The 17585-nt window shown below is 37.5% G+C and overlaps 1 protein-coding gene across 2 annotated transcripts in view; it reads left to right on the top strand.

Moving 5' to 3' along the window:
* Usp6nl (USP6 N-terminal like) overlaps positions 1-17585 on the top strand; it is a 129314-nt gene that overhangs the window by 96202 nt on the left and 15527 nt on the right. For both annotated transcript variants that reach the window (XM_051194843.1, XM_051194842.1), the window contains exons 7-14: positions 886-993; positions 5405-5514; positions 7668-7716; positions 8472-8592; positions 11885-11979; positions 12536-12601; positions 12701-12800; positions 15691-15843. In XM_051194843.1, coding sequence (XP_051050800.1) covers positions 886-993; positions 5405-5514; positions 7668-7716; positions 8472-8592; positions 11885-11979; positions 12536-12601; positions 12701-12800; positions 15691-15843 — 802 coding nt within the window. The remainder of the gene's footprint in view (positions 1-885; positions 994-5404; positions 5515-7667; positions 7717-8471; positions 8593-11884; positions 11980-12535; positions 12602-12700; positions 12801-15690; positions 15844-17585) is intronic.

The raw sequence follows: 17585 nt of genomic DNA, 5'->3' as shown, positions 1-17585 counted from the left end.
ATTACTTGGAATGAATTTGAAATACATAATTATGGCATAGGGAAGTCTGTTGAGTCTTAAGATCCTTAGGGTGATTGCAATGCATCTTTCAAGAACCTAAGTTGATAATGATTACTTAGATGTCTAATTTTTTTTGAAAAGCAAATTGTGGCCTGGGGAAGTAGCTTAGTAGTTGAGAGCACTTGCCTACCATGTGCAAGGCCCTGAACTTGATTCCCTGCACAGCTGGGGAAGAAGTAAGGAGGGGGGTCTTTGTCTTTCTGTGATGGAGATTTGCCAACTGTTTTGTATGATCAGATAGGTTTAGTGCCATTTAAGAAAAGGGACAAAGGGTGAAGCGGGCAGCTGAGCTATCTAAGGTCTGAGACAGAGCTGCATGTATTCTACAGAGAGATAGTGTTAGGAAACAGGTTAGACAGTGCTTTCTGTACTCACAAGGGTGCTTTTGATACAAGGCTACTTTCTCCTATTTGGATCACCTTCTATTATTTGCTAAAAGGCTAGCGTATAATAAGGAAGTGTGTAAGAAAGATGTTCACAGTTTACCTAAGAGCATTGGCTCTGCTCACACAACTCTAAGGGACCCTTCTGTAATAGTCAAGCATACCGATTACCAAGTGTTCTTGGCACTGCTGTTTTTCCTATTTTCTTTTGGTAGTTTATATATTTTCTTTCTGTGATTATGTTTCCCTTTTAGGATCTTTGAAAAATAGAAGTAACAGAACCTAATCATATTGACTAATTAAAGTTTATAATTAATGGTCATGTATGTCTGAATAAAAACTGACAAAAAACTGAATAAAAACTGACAGTGGGTCAGTGGAAGGGACTATCTAAGCTTTTGTTAGTTTGTAATCCTCTTTGGTTTCCTTCTCTTTTAATCAGTTTCATAGACGAATTTACAAAGGAATTCCACTCCAGCTCCGAGGTGAAGTCTGGGCTCTTCTTCTTGAGATCCCTAAAATGAAAGAAGAAACAAGAGACCTTTATAGTGTGAGTAGCTAAACTAACTATTGCCTTTGAAGTTAAAATGCAAAACAATTTTTTTTGTTTTTAAGATGATGTGATATTCTATTGTCACTGCGTACTGTTTTGTTTTGTTTTGTTAGTGCCAGTCTACTCAGATTTAGATCAAGTGCTCTGTCTCAGCCAGTATCATTAGACTCTGACAGTACAGTGGTCCATTAGTGCTGAGGCATATTTACTACTAATGAGAAGATCTACATCATGTTTAGAGTTTACAGGGAAGGCAATCCTATCAAACACCTTCCCGCATATGATGTTCAGTAAGGCTGAGGGGAAATTTGTTCACAAGATAATTTGCTGTCTTCATTTTATTATGTATGAATTAAAAAGTTAAACTTGACTGAGTGATGGATTTTTTCCTTAAATTGCATAATGATTAAATATACCTCCTCTATCTATCATTCAGCCATACTGTTTCTAAACCTAAGTTTATGTTAACCTTTGAAAAGAATAAGAACTTTATATTTAAGATTCTTAGATTCATAGGTTTTAAAGTACTACATTTTAAAGTAAAAATACACAGTAAATGTATTTAAATAGAATGAATCACAACAGAACACATGGGAAAAAAAAAAGAAAGAAAAATCAATTTCAACCCAGCCAGTTGGTGTCCTTGTCTTACAACGCCTTAGCTCTTCTGTATCCCATGTCATGTGTCACATGTGTCTGTGTGTCTCTTCCCTGAAAAGGTTGCCAGGCATTGGATTTCAGTGTCATTGTAATGCACACAGTGTCATCTGAGCTTAATGGTGTCTTCAGAGTCTCTGTTTCCAAATAAGGCCACATGTACTGGTCCTGGATGAACTTTGAGGGACATTCTTCAACCGTGTGTGTGTGTGTGTGTGTGTGTGTGTGTGTGTGTGTGTGTGTGTGTGTGTGTGTGTGTGTGTGTTTTCCTATATAAAGTCATCCCGTGACTCATTAATAAGAGAGTGGCTTAGTAACCCAATAACAAAAAACAAATGAGTGTTAGAGCTCCCGGGTTCAAAATTCAGTTTGATATCTTCAAACATTACAATGATCATTTAATTCCCCTCATGACATCATTTAATAATGTCTTCTTTTCCTGACCACTCTTTCCTTGTCCCTCTACAAAAGTGGCATATGTTTCTGTCTGCTCAGCTTTATGAACTGGCTCTTCCTCGCTTTATCTACCAAGGTGTTTTCAGATGGAGCCTGCCATGTTATACACATTCAAGCCTTAGCTTCACCTGAGGACCTCTGTGTCCCTTCTTAGAGCAGAGTTCTGCTTGGTGTTACACAGCACACAAAGACAAACGGGTGCTTTGGGGAGAACTGTCGCTTCAGAAAGGACACAAGTCTGTAAAGAGATACTTACATTCTGGATAGTACATGGCATTTACACAACAAAACAAAAGCCTGAGTTGAAATTATGAAGTAAGTCTCCATGGACTGGAAGGTGTGAAGGGGAAGAAATAGAGGGTTGGGTTTTCAAAGTACTTTGGAATGCCCTTTTTGATTCCCTCTCTCCAGCTGGGATCTGGCTGGTTTTAGTTTGAAACATCATATGACTGTATTCTAGAAACATCTTCTGTACTTCACCTTGAGGAGTGTTGACCTTGTTAGGATAATTTGTGGACATTATCTGAGTACTCTACAGGGATTATTTTACTTAATTCTTGCCATTAGAGCACCAGGCAGGTTTTACTACTGTTTTCTGTAACATCATCATTTCATTTAACAGACCAGGAACCTGAGCCTAAGTAAGAGTAAGGGTTGGTAACTTCTCACCCAGGTTGAGCAAAGAAGAAACAGATTTTAAAATCCAGTCAGTTAGCTCTGGCTCTGAGCCAGTGTTTCTTGTTTTCATTTAAGTATATCACGTTTGTGTCTTTCTTGAATTTAGCAGCATACCTTAAAATAGCAGAAGGTCCATCCACCATGGTTACAAAACCTTCACAGCATGGCCTGGCTCAGGGGTTGGGGGAGTGGGAGGAACCCCACAGGGACACTGCTGACCTTTCACCTCACTATTTGCTCTCTGCCACTGCCTTGGCTTATAGTCTCATTAGATCTCTTTCTGGTAATGAAAACATTCCTCTATGGATCACTGTGATACTTTGGACTATAGATCACTCAGTCTCAGGTAGCTGTAGAGTCTGCTCACCTCTATGGGGGAGGATGGTGTTGGGTTTGTTTCAATGCTTCTTTTTCATTAGCTTGTAAACCCTTGAAAACATGAATAACATTTCTGCGAATAGCAGAGTCTTTAAAAAGGCAACCCTGTAAGGAATAAGAAAATGGAAGAAGTACTGTCTGCCACACTTTGGACCATAGAGTGCAGACAGGCAGAGTAAACAAAGCATCTCTGAGGAAGCTGAGTCCTGTGCTGGTAGTGGGAAACTGAAGAGGTCACATGACTTTTATCTTAACTCTCCAGAGGACTTGGTAATTGCCACCCACAGGTGCCTCTGGAAGTAAAGGTGAAGCTGAACACTGAAGTGGTTGAAAGTCTGTGGGAGAAGCAGTTGGAGCGAGTCCCAAGTCTCCTCCAGCGCAGACCTAGACCTAGAAGTCTCCTACTGGGAGAAGGTGAAGCAGCAGCTATCCTAGCTGTGCAGGGCAATATAATACCCCAAATTTTGGACAGTTAGCATTTCCCTAAGAACACCAGCAATCAGGTGCCTGTGGTCCCAACAGGAGCTGGGAAGAAATTCTCGGATATGTGACCAGTGCAAGAACATAAACCCAAAGACCTAGGGTTCTAGTGGCTGCCCTGCAACTACCCTGTTACACCCCACTCTAGAGGGACATCACTGCCCACTGTTGTGAAGCCCCGACTGGGTACACAGCTTTGTTTAATGCCTTACTTTCAAGCAAAAACAGATGACAAGATATTAGTAGTCATTTGAGGAAAGGGACTTAAATTGGAGACAAAAGAAGTGGAAAAATACACTTGTAAGAAACAGACCGTAGACTAAGAAGAAAACCTGAAAGATTGTTGTTAATATCTTCAGAGAAATGAAATCGATATTGCATCCATAAAACAAGTATAGGAAGCTATAAAAAGAAGCATTCTGTAACAACAAAAGACCTTAAGAATACAAAAAATAGAAATGAAAAACTTAATTGAAAATAATTGAAAATTTTCAGAAAAATAAAATTTAAAGGCATAGATATGAGCACTAATAGAGAAGAAAGAAAATGAGCTGATTCTTAGGAGATCTCACATTGTAATAACCAAGCTCCAGAAAGAAGATGGGATCATGGCAGGGGAGGAAGAGGAAATTGACAGGGAATTATTAAAGACAGTTTTGTAGACATGAGAGATGTGAAAGTGCCTAAGTCTGTGGTTGAAAATAGATCCAAAGCAAGGAAGAAATGGGCAACTTCCAAACAGATACGTAAAGAGTATGGATTCCAGTGGCAGCCCAAGAAGCCAGGAAATGGTAAGGCAGTGCCTTTTGAGCAGAAGTACTTTTGATTTAGAATTCTTGAGCAGCTTCCACAGTCTTTGAAGAGTAAGTCACCATATATTCAAGGTTTCCAAACCTTTACCTTTTATGGTGCCCATTCACAGAGTTGCAGGATGTAGTCTGTAAACCAAGAGCCGGGAATTGGAAATGTGGGCTCAAAGCTAAGGAAGTGTCAGTAGATGGTGAAGGAAGCTCCAAGACCAGAGGCAGTAGCCCAAGGACAAACCACACAAGTGGAAACATGGCTGGCTGCTTTGGGACAAAGTTTAAGAAGTTGACCTCTAGACATGGCTTTGTAGTGCATGTCTTTAATCCCAGTGCTTGGAAGGCAGTAGCAGGCAGATAGATCTCTGTTGAGTTCAAGGTCAGCTTTGTCTATGTAGTGAGTTCCAGGCCAGCTACAAGTTCCAGGCCAAGATGCAAAGCAAAGAAACTGGTCAGTGTTTGCTAGGATGTTTAGAGAATTCTACACCATGTTTCAGAGTTGGTGTTGAATTTGAATTTCTTTTCTACAAGGATATAGAAAGTGAAGCAAATCAAGAAGCAGCCACTCATTCCAAGAAAAGAAGAAAAATTGAGCAAGAGAGAAAGAGAATTCCTTGTAGAGTGAGCCACTCAGTCATCTTAGTCCTACAAACTCCAAACATTCCCTGACCTAAATATCACTGTTGATACCATAGAAGAGAAAGGAAGGGAGGAAAAGGGCCATGAGCAGAGTAGATGGGGGCATAGAGGGATGGAAGGTTTTCTTTTTGTATCTTTTTATATTGCCCAGATCTTCTTTAAACCATGGGAATGATTTTCCTAGCCCTACCCTCTGCTGATACATACATAAGTTGTTTTTTTTTTTTTTAAATGAGAATCATTTTGCTATTTAACATAGACTTCCAACAAGTATTTTCATAAAAATGTGTTTTCTTCTCCCCCTTTTTCTTCTTCAGAAATTAAAACACAGAGCACGGGGTTGTTCACCTGATATCAGACAAATAGACCTTGACGTGAACCGCACATTTAGGGACCATATTATGTTTAGAGACAGATACGGTGTTAAGTAAGTAAAGTTTAATATTATGAAATGTAGATAGCATGTATAAAATATGGTCTTTATTGAAGGTTTTAAGGTAAACTGTACTTTTAGAATGTTTTGTTTGAACTATAATCTTCGTTTAAATCCTAAATGTTTTTGCAGATCATTTGAGTCCATGTTGACTGAAACGGGGGTTTAACTTAATTTAACATTTTAAAACACTGACATAGTACAGGCTATAAAATTGGCAAGGGATTATTTTATGATTATAAAATTCTTAAAAGTATTTTGTGGACACTAGGGTGGCTAAGGTTTGAGGCCATTTGTAGATGTGAAAGCTTTTATATGTTTGAAAACTATAATAAGTTTATGTCTCTATGACCTCATGAATAAATGGAACTTAAAAGAAAGAAAATGAGTTAAATGAGAAACTAATGTATGATGTAGACAGAGCATTTGTCCTTACTGCATTCCTACACTGTGTCAGAGGGTATGAATGAAAAGGCACTGTTGTACCAACCGTTATATCATTTAGGATCCAACCAGTAAAGCAGAAGCTATAGGAGATCTGTATTAAGATTGGCTTGACCAGGAAGGGCAGGCTAGAAGCACATGGTTCTGTCTGTTTGGATCTCTTATAATTTCCCCAACTCAAATTCAGCAGATAATGGATTTAATCACATCTGTAAAACACTTGACAGACAGCAACAGCCAGGTCAGTACTTCAATAATGAGGGAATTGTAACCTTACTGCTGTTATAGTTGACCATCGCAGCTTGTCCTTGTCAACATGCTGCTCACACACATTTCTTTAAACCATTCTGATTTCCATGTGAGGCCATAACAAATCATACATGTCTCTAGCATGATACAACTCTTTTGCTTATAGCTGAAAACACATTAACTCTTTGTCAACAAGTAGATTCCAAGTCCTTTGCTTGTAATCATGCATAAGTACTGTTGTATAGAGTTACCTATTAGTACTTCTAATGTAAGATGTTAAGAGAAAGAAAATACTAATATATAGACATCCATACCAAAGTATAAGGGAAAAGTGCTAGTAATTACCTCAGACATCCCTATGGCTGGCCATGTCTCATGGTATTTATAAATACACTTTCCATTGTTAGTCACTCAAGTACCTCAGCTGTATCACAGGGCTTAGGGCTTCAGTCCTGAAACATCTGGACCATTAGCAGTCTCCCTAAATTATCCTGCTGTAGTTTTCTATAGTTTTCTTTACACATATATTTTTTGTATGTACTTAGTACATACTAAGAAGTTCCAAAATTATCCCCTTTATTTCAGATGTGATTTCTTTGTGCCCTTTAGGTAGTAGCAGCAACTTCTCTTATAGTCACTCTGACCAATGTAGTCACCCCTTTGCCTCGTGAGCCCAAAAGTAACATTAAGGAACCCAAAGCAGTGGGGTGGTGGTTTCTCTTGCAGCTTGATGGAATCATTGTGTCTCCCTACAGGCTCATTCCTCTTTTCTGTTTTGTCCTGCTTTGGTTTTTTTTTTTTTTTTTTTTTTTTGAGGTAGGGTCTCACTATATAGCAGAATGTCTTAGAACTCATGACCCTCCTGCCTTAGCCCCTGGGTACTGGGATCATAGATATGCACCACCAGGCCAGTTCTGTTCTAAGTGAGGTCTCTGAGTCAGCAAAGACTGAAGCAGCAGACTGCAGTGGTGAGTTAGGAATGTAGAGAGTGTAGCCCTCCTCCCTCCTCTCACCTACTCTTAGGATGGGGCTGTTGAGCTTCTTAGGGGAAGACATCCCAGGATGTCACTTCCTACACTTAGCTGCTGCTAGAAGAGTCTTCAAGAGGCCACCACATGCTGTTCCACCAGTGTCTTCAAAGTAAGAGAGTTGAATGAAAGAAGGAAATGGACTTAAACTCAGCAAAGCGTGACACTTTCCATATGAAATCTTTCTATCTAAATATATAGTAATATATATAATAAATAATAAATATATAGTCTCAAATTTAAACTTTTGAGAACTCTGCTTCAATTTGAACTTAGAGTGCTTTAAAAACAAAACAAAACAAAAAACTCGATAAGTAATTTTGTCTGGATTGTTTTTAGTCATACTGCTTTTTAAGTTTGTGATTTTAAAAATTAAATTCTTTAAAACTAGGTAAAATATTTTAATATAAATTTTCAATTCTCTAGGCAACAATCCTTATTCCATGTTCTTGCGGCATATTCTATCTATAATACGGTAAGTTGGGGCATGCCTGCCTAGTTCTTTGAATTGCATTCTGAGGAACATGGCACTTGTAGGTCATTTTTTTCTTGGTCTACACAAGTCCCTGTTAGCTCTGATGTTTTTATAGCTCCCATGTTGACCTAAGGGCCTTAGAGTTTATTTGGAAGTAGGAAAATGTAGACATAACTATAAGATGCCCGTGAGCCTCACTTTTCCTTTCCCTTCAGACTGTTTCATTTCGTTCTATTTTTGTGGGTTTTGGTTTTCTTTTTTAAGCATGTAAGAAAGAATAGGCATGGCAAGGTAGGAAAGGTGCGGTGGCCTACTGACTACATTACTCCTGGCAGATTCTGTTGCAGTATCTGAGTTTATCACCTGTGGGAGGTCCATGAGGAGTAGATTACAACTAAACCGTACAGCTTCAGAAACAGTCACAGAGGTGACAAGACATGAAACTGAGGTTTGGGGAACAATTTACCAGTATCTGAGAACCATATTCTCAGTAAAATGAATATGTGCAGTATCACATACAAAACAATTTTTTTAAATGCAGCTTGAGTCTTTCCCCACACCTGTTTACTCTTGAGCTCAGTTTTATTTTTATATAGTGTGTGCCCTGATGCTGTAGATATTGCAACGATTATCTCTAGAATTCCCCTGTAATGTATCTAGGCATTTTCTGGTATTTTATAGATTAACCTTTCTCTTCTATGTGTTCATGGGATTTGATTTTAAAGCTCCCAGTCTCTGTTTTCATTTCTCCGTAGGAAGTAGGATACTGTCAAGGCATGAGCCAGATTACAGCCCTGCTCCTCATGTACATGAACGAGGAAGATGCCTTCTGGGCCTTGGTCAAACTCTTCTCAGGCCCCAAACATGCTATGCATGGTAAGAAAGCCTCACGTGCGCGTGTGCGTGTGTGCGTGCGTGCCTGTGTGTGTGTGTGTGTATATTATGTGTATGTATATATGTATAAACAAGCAAGGAGGAAAGCAAACTGATTCTTGATGAATTAAGTACAGCAGATGTTAATCCCAGACCTTATTTAATAAATCAGTTATTTAGTTAATTTGGTTATTACTAATTCCTTGTTATTTTTTTTTTTTTTTTAAAAATTACTGGTTTCTTCTTTGATTTTTCATTATTAACCATTTCTATTCACATTGAGATTTTTTTGCCTTTTCCTCAAAGTGTATTGCTGGCATTTTAAAATTCTTTTCTTGTTTGCCCTCAGTCAAAAAAATTAATTTAGGTGTGGAGATCTTGTATTAAGAAAAATAAGAGATAACCTTTTGGCCAAAATACTTACTGTTCTAATGAAATGCTGTTTCTCATCGGGTGCTCATTGATATATAGCGTTTTTAAAGAATATTAATCAAGAAAGGGCATTTGGGTATTTAAAGAAAGACTACATAATAATTAAGTAGCTTCATATTTTAGTTCTTTGAGCCTTACATTTCATCCCATTTAAGAAAAAGGCTAATAACATGTTTTGACCTCTTGGTTATTAGTATTTTCACAAAACATGTAATTTTTTGTTTTTAAATTAACAGATTGAGTTTAATGCTTTTTCCTTATATCTGCCAAGAAAATGCACTAAACTTTATTTCAGAGTTTGCATTTTGCAACTTGTCTTAGGAGTGAAAGTGATATTTCCCATAATGCAGGATTATGTGCTGTTTTGTTTCTAGTGCCATCTATGTGGTAATAGTAGATTTCAGACAAACTGAATAGCTGAGGTTGTCACTCAGTGATAGAGCACCTGTCTAGAATACACAAGGCCCTGACATCAATGCCCAGCATCAGCTACATAAAGACAGTATTAGTTACTCTAAGAACAAACCACTTAGGTTCACTGTGTGAGTATTTATGTTTATTCAGAGAATACTCATTTAAATATTTGAAAATTAGGGTCCTCCATAGCCTTATTATATAGTAAATTTGACAGGCTAACTTTTTATTTACTTATTTGTTTTTTTGAGATAGGGTTTCTCTGTGTAGCTTTGTAAACCAGACTGGCCTTGAACTCACAGAGATCTACCTGCCTCCACCTCCTGTGTGTTGGAATTAAAGGTGTATGCCACCACCACCCTGCCCAGGCTACCTTTTTAAAGAAGGGTGCTCATATGTATATGCTTTTGTCTTACTCCCCATGTTCCTCGATAGTGATTTTAACAGCTATCTGTATGGTAACTGATTCTGGGTACTTGGAATGCCTTAAATGGACTCCAGAAGTGAGATATGCTATTGTACCAAGTTATCATGTAGTAAACTGTAGAACTGAAAAGGATCTTGACAAAAAGAGCCCATCATTATCATTGGTCTTTCTCTGGGCTCCCTGTGTGATGGTGTTGCTGAGCCATCCTGGAACATAGTGGAGTGTTTCCTGCTTGGTGATAGGTTAATTGTGTGGTGATGTTTCCATCTGGTTTTAGAAAATTGTATTTTCTTTTAAACCTTTTGTGCTGACTTAGCTTCAGCTGCCACTGTCTAGTCTTTAAACAGTGTTAATTTTAAAGCCCTATCATTTGTTCCTACAGCATAGTTTAGGAGGTTTTTAATGGGTGACTTTGTACTTGTAGCATAATTTGTCTGTAGACCTGTGCAGTTTTGTGACTGGAGGTTACCTCTGCTTTTTGTATTTTCTGTGTAAAAGTTTACCATTTGTAAGTGTATGGGATCAACCTAGAACTGGGCAGACAACAATTTAAAATACTGAGCCCAGGATGTCACTGAAAAGAAATGTTAGACAATCATCGCATGTTTAAGCTGGTCCTTACTGAAGGACATTGACTTAAAAATAAATAAATAAATAAGTTTTTTTTCCTTCTGTTTCTGTCTCCCATTTCTAATTGACCATGAAAGTGGCTCCAATGGAGAGAAAGATTTTTAAATGAAATCGTTTTATTGTAAACAAAACAGAACTATTACTAAGTGAGGAATAGAATCTTTGGAATTTGTACACACCTCTTCAACACTGAACACAGACTTTGTGCAGTGTTTCCTTGCTGTGTCCCTGGGTCCTTGAAGCACACTGGATCCATTGTTTTTTTGCTTTGGCTTCACTTCCACAGAAATCACAAATGTGAATTTTGTGAGTTGTATTAACCAATACCAAGTTACATTTACAAAACTGTATATGCATTTTGTTAAGGGTTTTTGTTAGAAAATTTCCTAATTCAGTATATTAGGACCTTTCATTATACTTGCTGATATGTTCAGAAAACCATTCCTTTTTAAATTACATGTTATATGGAGGAATTAATGGACTCTCAGATCAAATAAACATGTGAGACTAAATTAAAGTAAAATAGGTTTCATTAAATCTGAAAGACAACTTAATGTTTATAAGCAATTGTCAATAATGAATACCCAAGGAGAATGTGTATGCCATACCTTTCCCTGGGATTTTAGAAAAACCAAATTAAAATCTCCCATATGTGCTTAGAAAAACTAGGTTTGAAAATACTAATTGCAGAAATAAAATCCATTGAGCATATGCTCTGAAATGGATTGTTTAAATAGCTGAAAAGGAACTAATGAATAAAAATAGTTCTAAATTCAGTGAGCTAAATATGCAAATTATTACTAATTTACCGTTTACAATTAGTTCCTTCCTAGAAATCCTACAGATTACAATGTATTATTACGTTTACGTTTTGGTATAATTTAAAGTACCTGCATGTTTTAGCTGTTGTTATAGCTTTTGAAAAGAATTTAAAAGTGATTTTTTTAAAATTTAGAGACACAGTAAAAAAAAAAAATTGTTAGTGTATACTTGAAAAATATAGTAAGATGTGAAAGGCATTACCAGTAGAACAGAATGGTTGTCAAGACGGGACAGCTTGTGAAGTTACAGCCAGCACTGGAAAAGGAGGCTGATAAATGGGTTCAGTTTCCATTGTCTTTTGCTGTTAAAAGTTTTCCTCCTAATTTAGAAATGTGTTTTCCTCTTTATCAGTTCTACAAAGTAAAGGTGGTAGTTAGCAAACAAGTACTAGCTAAAAGTTTTACTATCCAAAGTTCATATGAAGTTATTTCCATGATGGGGAAGAGAAACACCCTGGTCACTAGGGAGGTTCTTTTTATTTTGACGGCTAGAAATGCAATGTGTTACATTTTAAGTTAGGGGTTTTGTTGGTACTCTCTCTGAAGTTCTGTTTTTATGTTTGTGTTCTAGGCTTTTTTGTTCAAGGTTTTCCTAAACTCTTGAGATTTCAAGAACATCATGAAAAAATTCTGAATAAATTTCTGTCCAAACTTAAGCAACACTTGGTAGGTAGATGTGTGACTGATATACAGCCACCTATACTGAGAATAAAGATGCACTAATTAATTAAATTCAGCCTGGGTTCCCTGTTCCTAGTTAGCTCACTGTGTAGTCATAATTTTCAATTGTTTGAAGAACATTGGATGTAAAATTTAGTATTAATAGACTACCATAGTCCTAATTCATAGGTTCAGATTGCTTCTGTGAAGCTGATAAATATTACTAATAAAAACCGTACAAATGTGTAATTCCTACCTTACATTTTAGGCATTAGAAGAAGCTTCCTGATGAAGCACAGGCATGCTTTACTATAAAATGTAATGGCACAATGACGCAGTTCACTGCAAAATATACTAATGACTGTGTCACAGTCCTGTGATGGTGACACGACCCCTGTGATAATTCTTATTAGTTAAATTTGGAGATTCAAAATAAGAATAGGAAAACAGAAAGTATGAAAATATTTGTAATGTGATGTTTATGTGCTTACCTTTGACAACCACCTTACTATTGTTCTTTTGTTTGCTACAATGCAGAAATTATGAGATCTTTGTTTTTCAGGATTCTCAAGAAATCTACACAAGTTTTTATACAATGAAATGGTTTTTTCAGTGTTTTCTTGATCGAGTAAGTACGTTTTATAAACCTCAATTAGGAAAGTACACGCCCTGCCCAGGGTAAGGGAAGCACTAACGGTATATTGCTCTGCTTTGTTCTTTGTCGTAGACTCCCTTCACACTGAACCTCAGGATATGGGACATCTATATCTTTGAAGGAGAGCGAGTTCTTACTGCCATGTCTTACACGATCTTGAAATTACACAGAAGTAAGGAAACATTTTACAAAAATAAGACTTATTTTACTTGGGCTCCCGCTAACTCATGCTATTTTTAGTGGTTTTGAGAACTACTGCTAGTTTTTAAATTTCTCTTGACGATCATCAGGGAATTCCTGATTCTTGGGACTAGACACATATTATATAAGAAGGTCTGGGGTCCTTTCTCCTTTGTCAGTTTCATTTTCACACTTAAACAGTAGGATTTTTCATGTTACTAATAATATTATTTTTGCATTGGTTTCCATTGTGACCCTTGTTCTTCTAGTTGGCCTGAGTCTCAGGTTTGTAATAAGGCAGAGAGAGCAAGAAACCAGGCCTCCTACCTGAGTGGGCTGGAAAAAAATTTTCTGTTACTGTTTCTTTCTCTAAAACAAAATGCATCCAGTTTCAAGCTCTGGATGGGATTTGACTGCCATGGCCTCTGGGACAAGTTCATTAAGTGCCTGTCACTGCATAAATGCAGCAAGATTTTCAAAACAAAAACTAAAGGCATCTTAGTCTTCAGTTGCAGTATCTCAGGGGCTCTGTGGATATGATGTGTTGGGCCTTAAAGTTCAGGAAATGAGAGCTTTTCTATTATTTTCATTTTAACCTTGAGCCTTGTGACTCCTCTTGTATCTCTGTAGAGATGTGGGCCATGGGCAGGCTAGAATATCAATGTTATGTACATGCATATTTGTGTGTACCCCACTCTCTTACATCATTCTTGAATGATGTTTGGCCTTCTGACTAAGTCATAAACCAGTTGAGAGCGTGGAGTCAAGTGTGTAGATTATATCCTTACTGTTCCTGGCCATACTCAATGCTTTCATTGAGATTACTTGGTCACTGACTTGAACACTGAACACATCAGTGCCACATTAACCACACTTCACCTATGAGGAGACCTCACTGTCTGTGCTTTTCCAGGAAAGCTGTCAGAAATGATGTAGTTATGGCCCAGCATGCGAGCCAATCCTAAAGCAAGCATTGGCAACACATTTCCCTCCCAGAGTCCGTTTGTGTCATTACTGGATGAAAGCCCTTTCTCTTTCTTCTTCTCTCCTTCTCTCTTCTTTCTTTATGTTATTACTCTTGTTAGATGTTATAAATAGATCAAAATATGCTTTAAAGTATATCTTAATTAAACTGAAAAAATGGAAGCATAATGTTCTATTTCTTTATAACTCTCATTTCCCTCATAAATCATTTTACTTGGTATGACTCTTTATCTTTTGTAAATAAACTCTGAGCATAGCAATTACTTTACTTGCCAGTGTATCATTAGACTGTTCAGGAAGCAAAGCTTACATCTTCAGTGAGTTTCCTGTACCACCATCTGAAGAAGTAAATGTTGAGGAACAGGGGCCACTGAGAGATGTTGCTCTCAGGCTACCAAGTTTTACTAGATGGCAGGATAAATTTTAGAGATGTACTATGTGGATTAGTGAGCACAGTTAGTAGTTATGTATAACATACTGAAAGATACTAAGAAAGTAGATTTTAAATGATTTTCTCACAAAAGTAAGTGCGATTGGATTGGATTTAATAATCACATTGGTTTAATCATTCCACAGTATTGAGACTATATTAAAACACTGTGTAGTGTGCCAGAAGGTTTTACAGTATGTCACTTGCTAGGAAAAAAAAAAAAAAAAAAGATAACAAAACAGAAGAATAGTATGTCTGGGTACCTTAACAACTGACCCTAGTCAGAGACAGTCTCTTCTTTTTATTTCCTCCTGATTGCTTAAAACTAGTGTTGCTAGAGATTCATCACATAGTGGTTTTAAATGGAAAAAATAAAAAATAAAAAACAATGTAAATGCACATGATTGGACTCAAATGAACAATAATACATACTGCTCAGTTAATATCACTAGTAATAATAGTTGAGAGAGAGAGCATTTGCATCCTTTTGAACAATTCAGGAAATATAAGTAGCTCAGACAGTGTACCTTCTATTGTGAGTTGATGCCCACACATATAGATGAACATAACACATCTACTTGTAAGGTAACACTGTGTTAGTTAAAGAAGACTTGTCAGTCTGAGTTAAAGTTCCAGCCAATAAATGAGATAAATAAGCATTTATTGACTTCCTAGGAGCTCTTGTTGTAGGTAAGTGTTAATGCCCAGACACAGTTACTTTTAAACTAGTGAGGAAATACTTGAGATCGGGTACAGCTTTCTGTATTTCCTCCTAATAAGATCAGCCTGCTTTTTCTAATGTCAAAATACTATCCTGCTGGGTTTTAATGGTGCTCACAGTGCCAAATGTAAGTTGTGTGTATATCCTTTTAATACTCTCTTTTTAAAATTTTTTTAAATTATAAATTTAAAATTTTTTTAAATTATAAATTTAAATTTGAAACAAGCTTGTTTTACATGTCAATCCCAGTTCCCTCTCCCTCCCCTCCTCCCCTGCCCCACCCCCAACTCCATATCCCATCCCCACCCTCAGGGAGGGTGAGGCCTTCCATAGGGGTTCTTCAAAGTTTGTCATTTCATTTGGAGCTGGGCCTAGGCTTTACCCCATGTGTCTAGGCTGAGAGAGTATCCCTCAGTGTGGAAAGGGCTCCCAAAGTCCATTTGTATACTAGGGATAAATACTGATGCACTACCAGGGGCGCATAGGTTACTCAGGCCTTCTAATTGACACCCATATTCAGGGGGTCTGGGTTGGTTCTATGCTGGTTTCCCAGCTATCAGTCTAGGGTCCATGTTAATACTTTCTTTTAAAACTCACTACACTCAAATAGAGTGTGTGTGTGTGTGTGTGTGTGTGTGTGTGTGTGTGTGTGTGTATATATATATATATATATATATATATATATATATATATTTCCACCTAAATAGAACTGTTGACTGGCATTTGCATTCTCTCATCCTTTCCTAGAACATCTAATGAAATTGTCTATGGAAGAACTTGTAGAATTTCTTCAGGAGACTCTCGCCAAGAACTTTTTCTTCGAGGATGATTTTGTAATAGAGCAACTTCAGGTTTCTATGTCAGAACTAAAACGGGCAAAATTAGATCTTCCAGAACCTGGTAAGAAATGCCCTGGCATCCTACATCAAATTCTAGGATCAGAGGGCATGACACAGTTAACACTGACCTTTTTTGTTAAGATGTAAGCATTATACTTGGTGAGAACATATTATCAACTGGTATCTTACTGGCTGCTTGTGGCTTTTCTTTCTTTAAAAAAAAAAAAAAAGTGAAAGTTGCATGTTTATACAATGTGTTTTGATCATATCCATCCATCATTACCTCTTTCCAGCTCCTTCAAGTGCCCCAACTCCTTAACTCCTTTCCAACTGTGTCTTTTTTAAAAAGTAGTTGTCATAAATTACATCCTGAGTTCAATTATTGTTGCCTAGTTTTACCAGTGTGTTGGCCATCCTTGGGAGGTGGGGGCAACCTATCAGCATGCCATATTCTCAAAGGAGAGCAACTCCTCTTCTTTAGTAGCCACCAACTGCCAGTAATCCTCTGCCAAGGGTGCATCTGTATTGAAATTTTGATTATAAAAGTTATCTTCTCTGACTGAAGTTAAAAACAACACAGATCTGTGGTATAAACATAAATATTTAAAAGGCAATTAGACAACATGATCATTTAAATAATAAGTTTGCTTTTAGGGCCTATAACCTTAGTAGTCATGGGCTTCTGACCAGATGTCTAGAACCATGCATGAAATCCCCCCTGTGGAGGAGGCCTCATACCCAACCAGAAAGTGATTGGTTACTTCTGTACCTGTCAGGACATGCATCAAGCACATTTTGCCAGGCAGGCCAGCATTGTAGCATGCAGGGTCTAGCACTGGATGAGACCATCTTTGTCTTTCTCCCCCGATAGGCAGCATAGCACCTTCTGGTATTTTGTAAGCTATCTAAAAGGGGGATAATTTCCTGTTAATCAAGGTTGATTTCTCTATGTCCTGAGACTGAATTATCTTCAGCAATAGGGTCTTACCATCTAGTTATGGCGATCAACCAAGAGGAATGGTGATAGCCTGTGTTGCTGTGGGTAGTTCTAGGACTTTGCTGACCAGTAACTCACAGGGCGGCGTTTCATGCCTGTCACTGAGATTTTCATTTAATAACCACATCTTCTGGCTTTTCTTTCTCTTTTTAGGAAAAAGCATGTAAACATATTGATTTAAATATACCTCTGTTCAAATTGAAATTTAGAAATTTGATTGACAGATCATAACCCATTTGAAGAGCCATAACAACAAATGCTTTTTACACTAATTGTCTTGTTTGGGAAACTGAGTACAGTGGTAGACCGAGTAATGCCCTTTTGTAAATGAGGAAACTGATGCTTACCTATGAAGCGCCAGAACCACCGAATGCATCACCAAGACTGAGTGCAGCCATTTCCAATTCTAATGCAGGCCTCTATGTAGAGTGTTACGATAATGCATTTACATACTTACCACAAAACATTTTATAGTACCTACCAGTAGCTTTTCTCCTGGGAACTTTGCGGTAGATTGGAAAACTGAAAAGAAAGGTGTTTTTCTTACTTTGGGAGAACAGATAGGAGAGTTAGGATGTACAAATGTAGTGAATGTAAAAGGGACACTTACAGAGGTAGGCATGAGATCCACGGGAGACATCAAAAAGCTAGTGAAGAATGAGAGGGAAAACAAAACCTACCAAGGTGAGAGTAGCAGCATCTGCCTTAAGTTCTGACTACATGCTACATGACAGGGTTAATTTCTCTGTTCTGAAAGGAGTTACTTTGCCATCTTCCTTTTTTCAGTGTTGTTATAATAGACAATG

This window comes from Phodopus roborovskii, unplaced genomic scaffold (genome assembly GCF_943737965.1).
Source record: "Phodopus roborovskii unplaced genomic scaffold, PHOROB, whole genome shotgun sequence".
Taxonomy (NCBI): Eukaryota; Metazoa; Chordata; class Mammalia; order Rodentia; family Cricetidae; genus Phodopus; species Phodopus roborovskii.
This window is presented reverse-complemented; position numbering and strand designations above follow the sequence as displayed.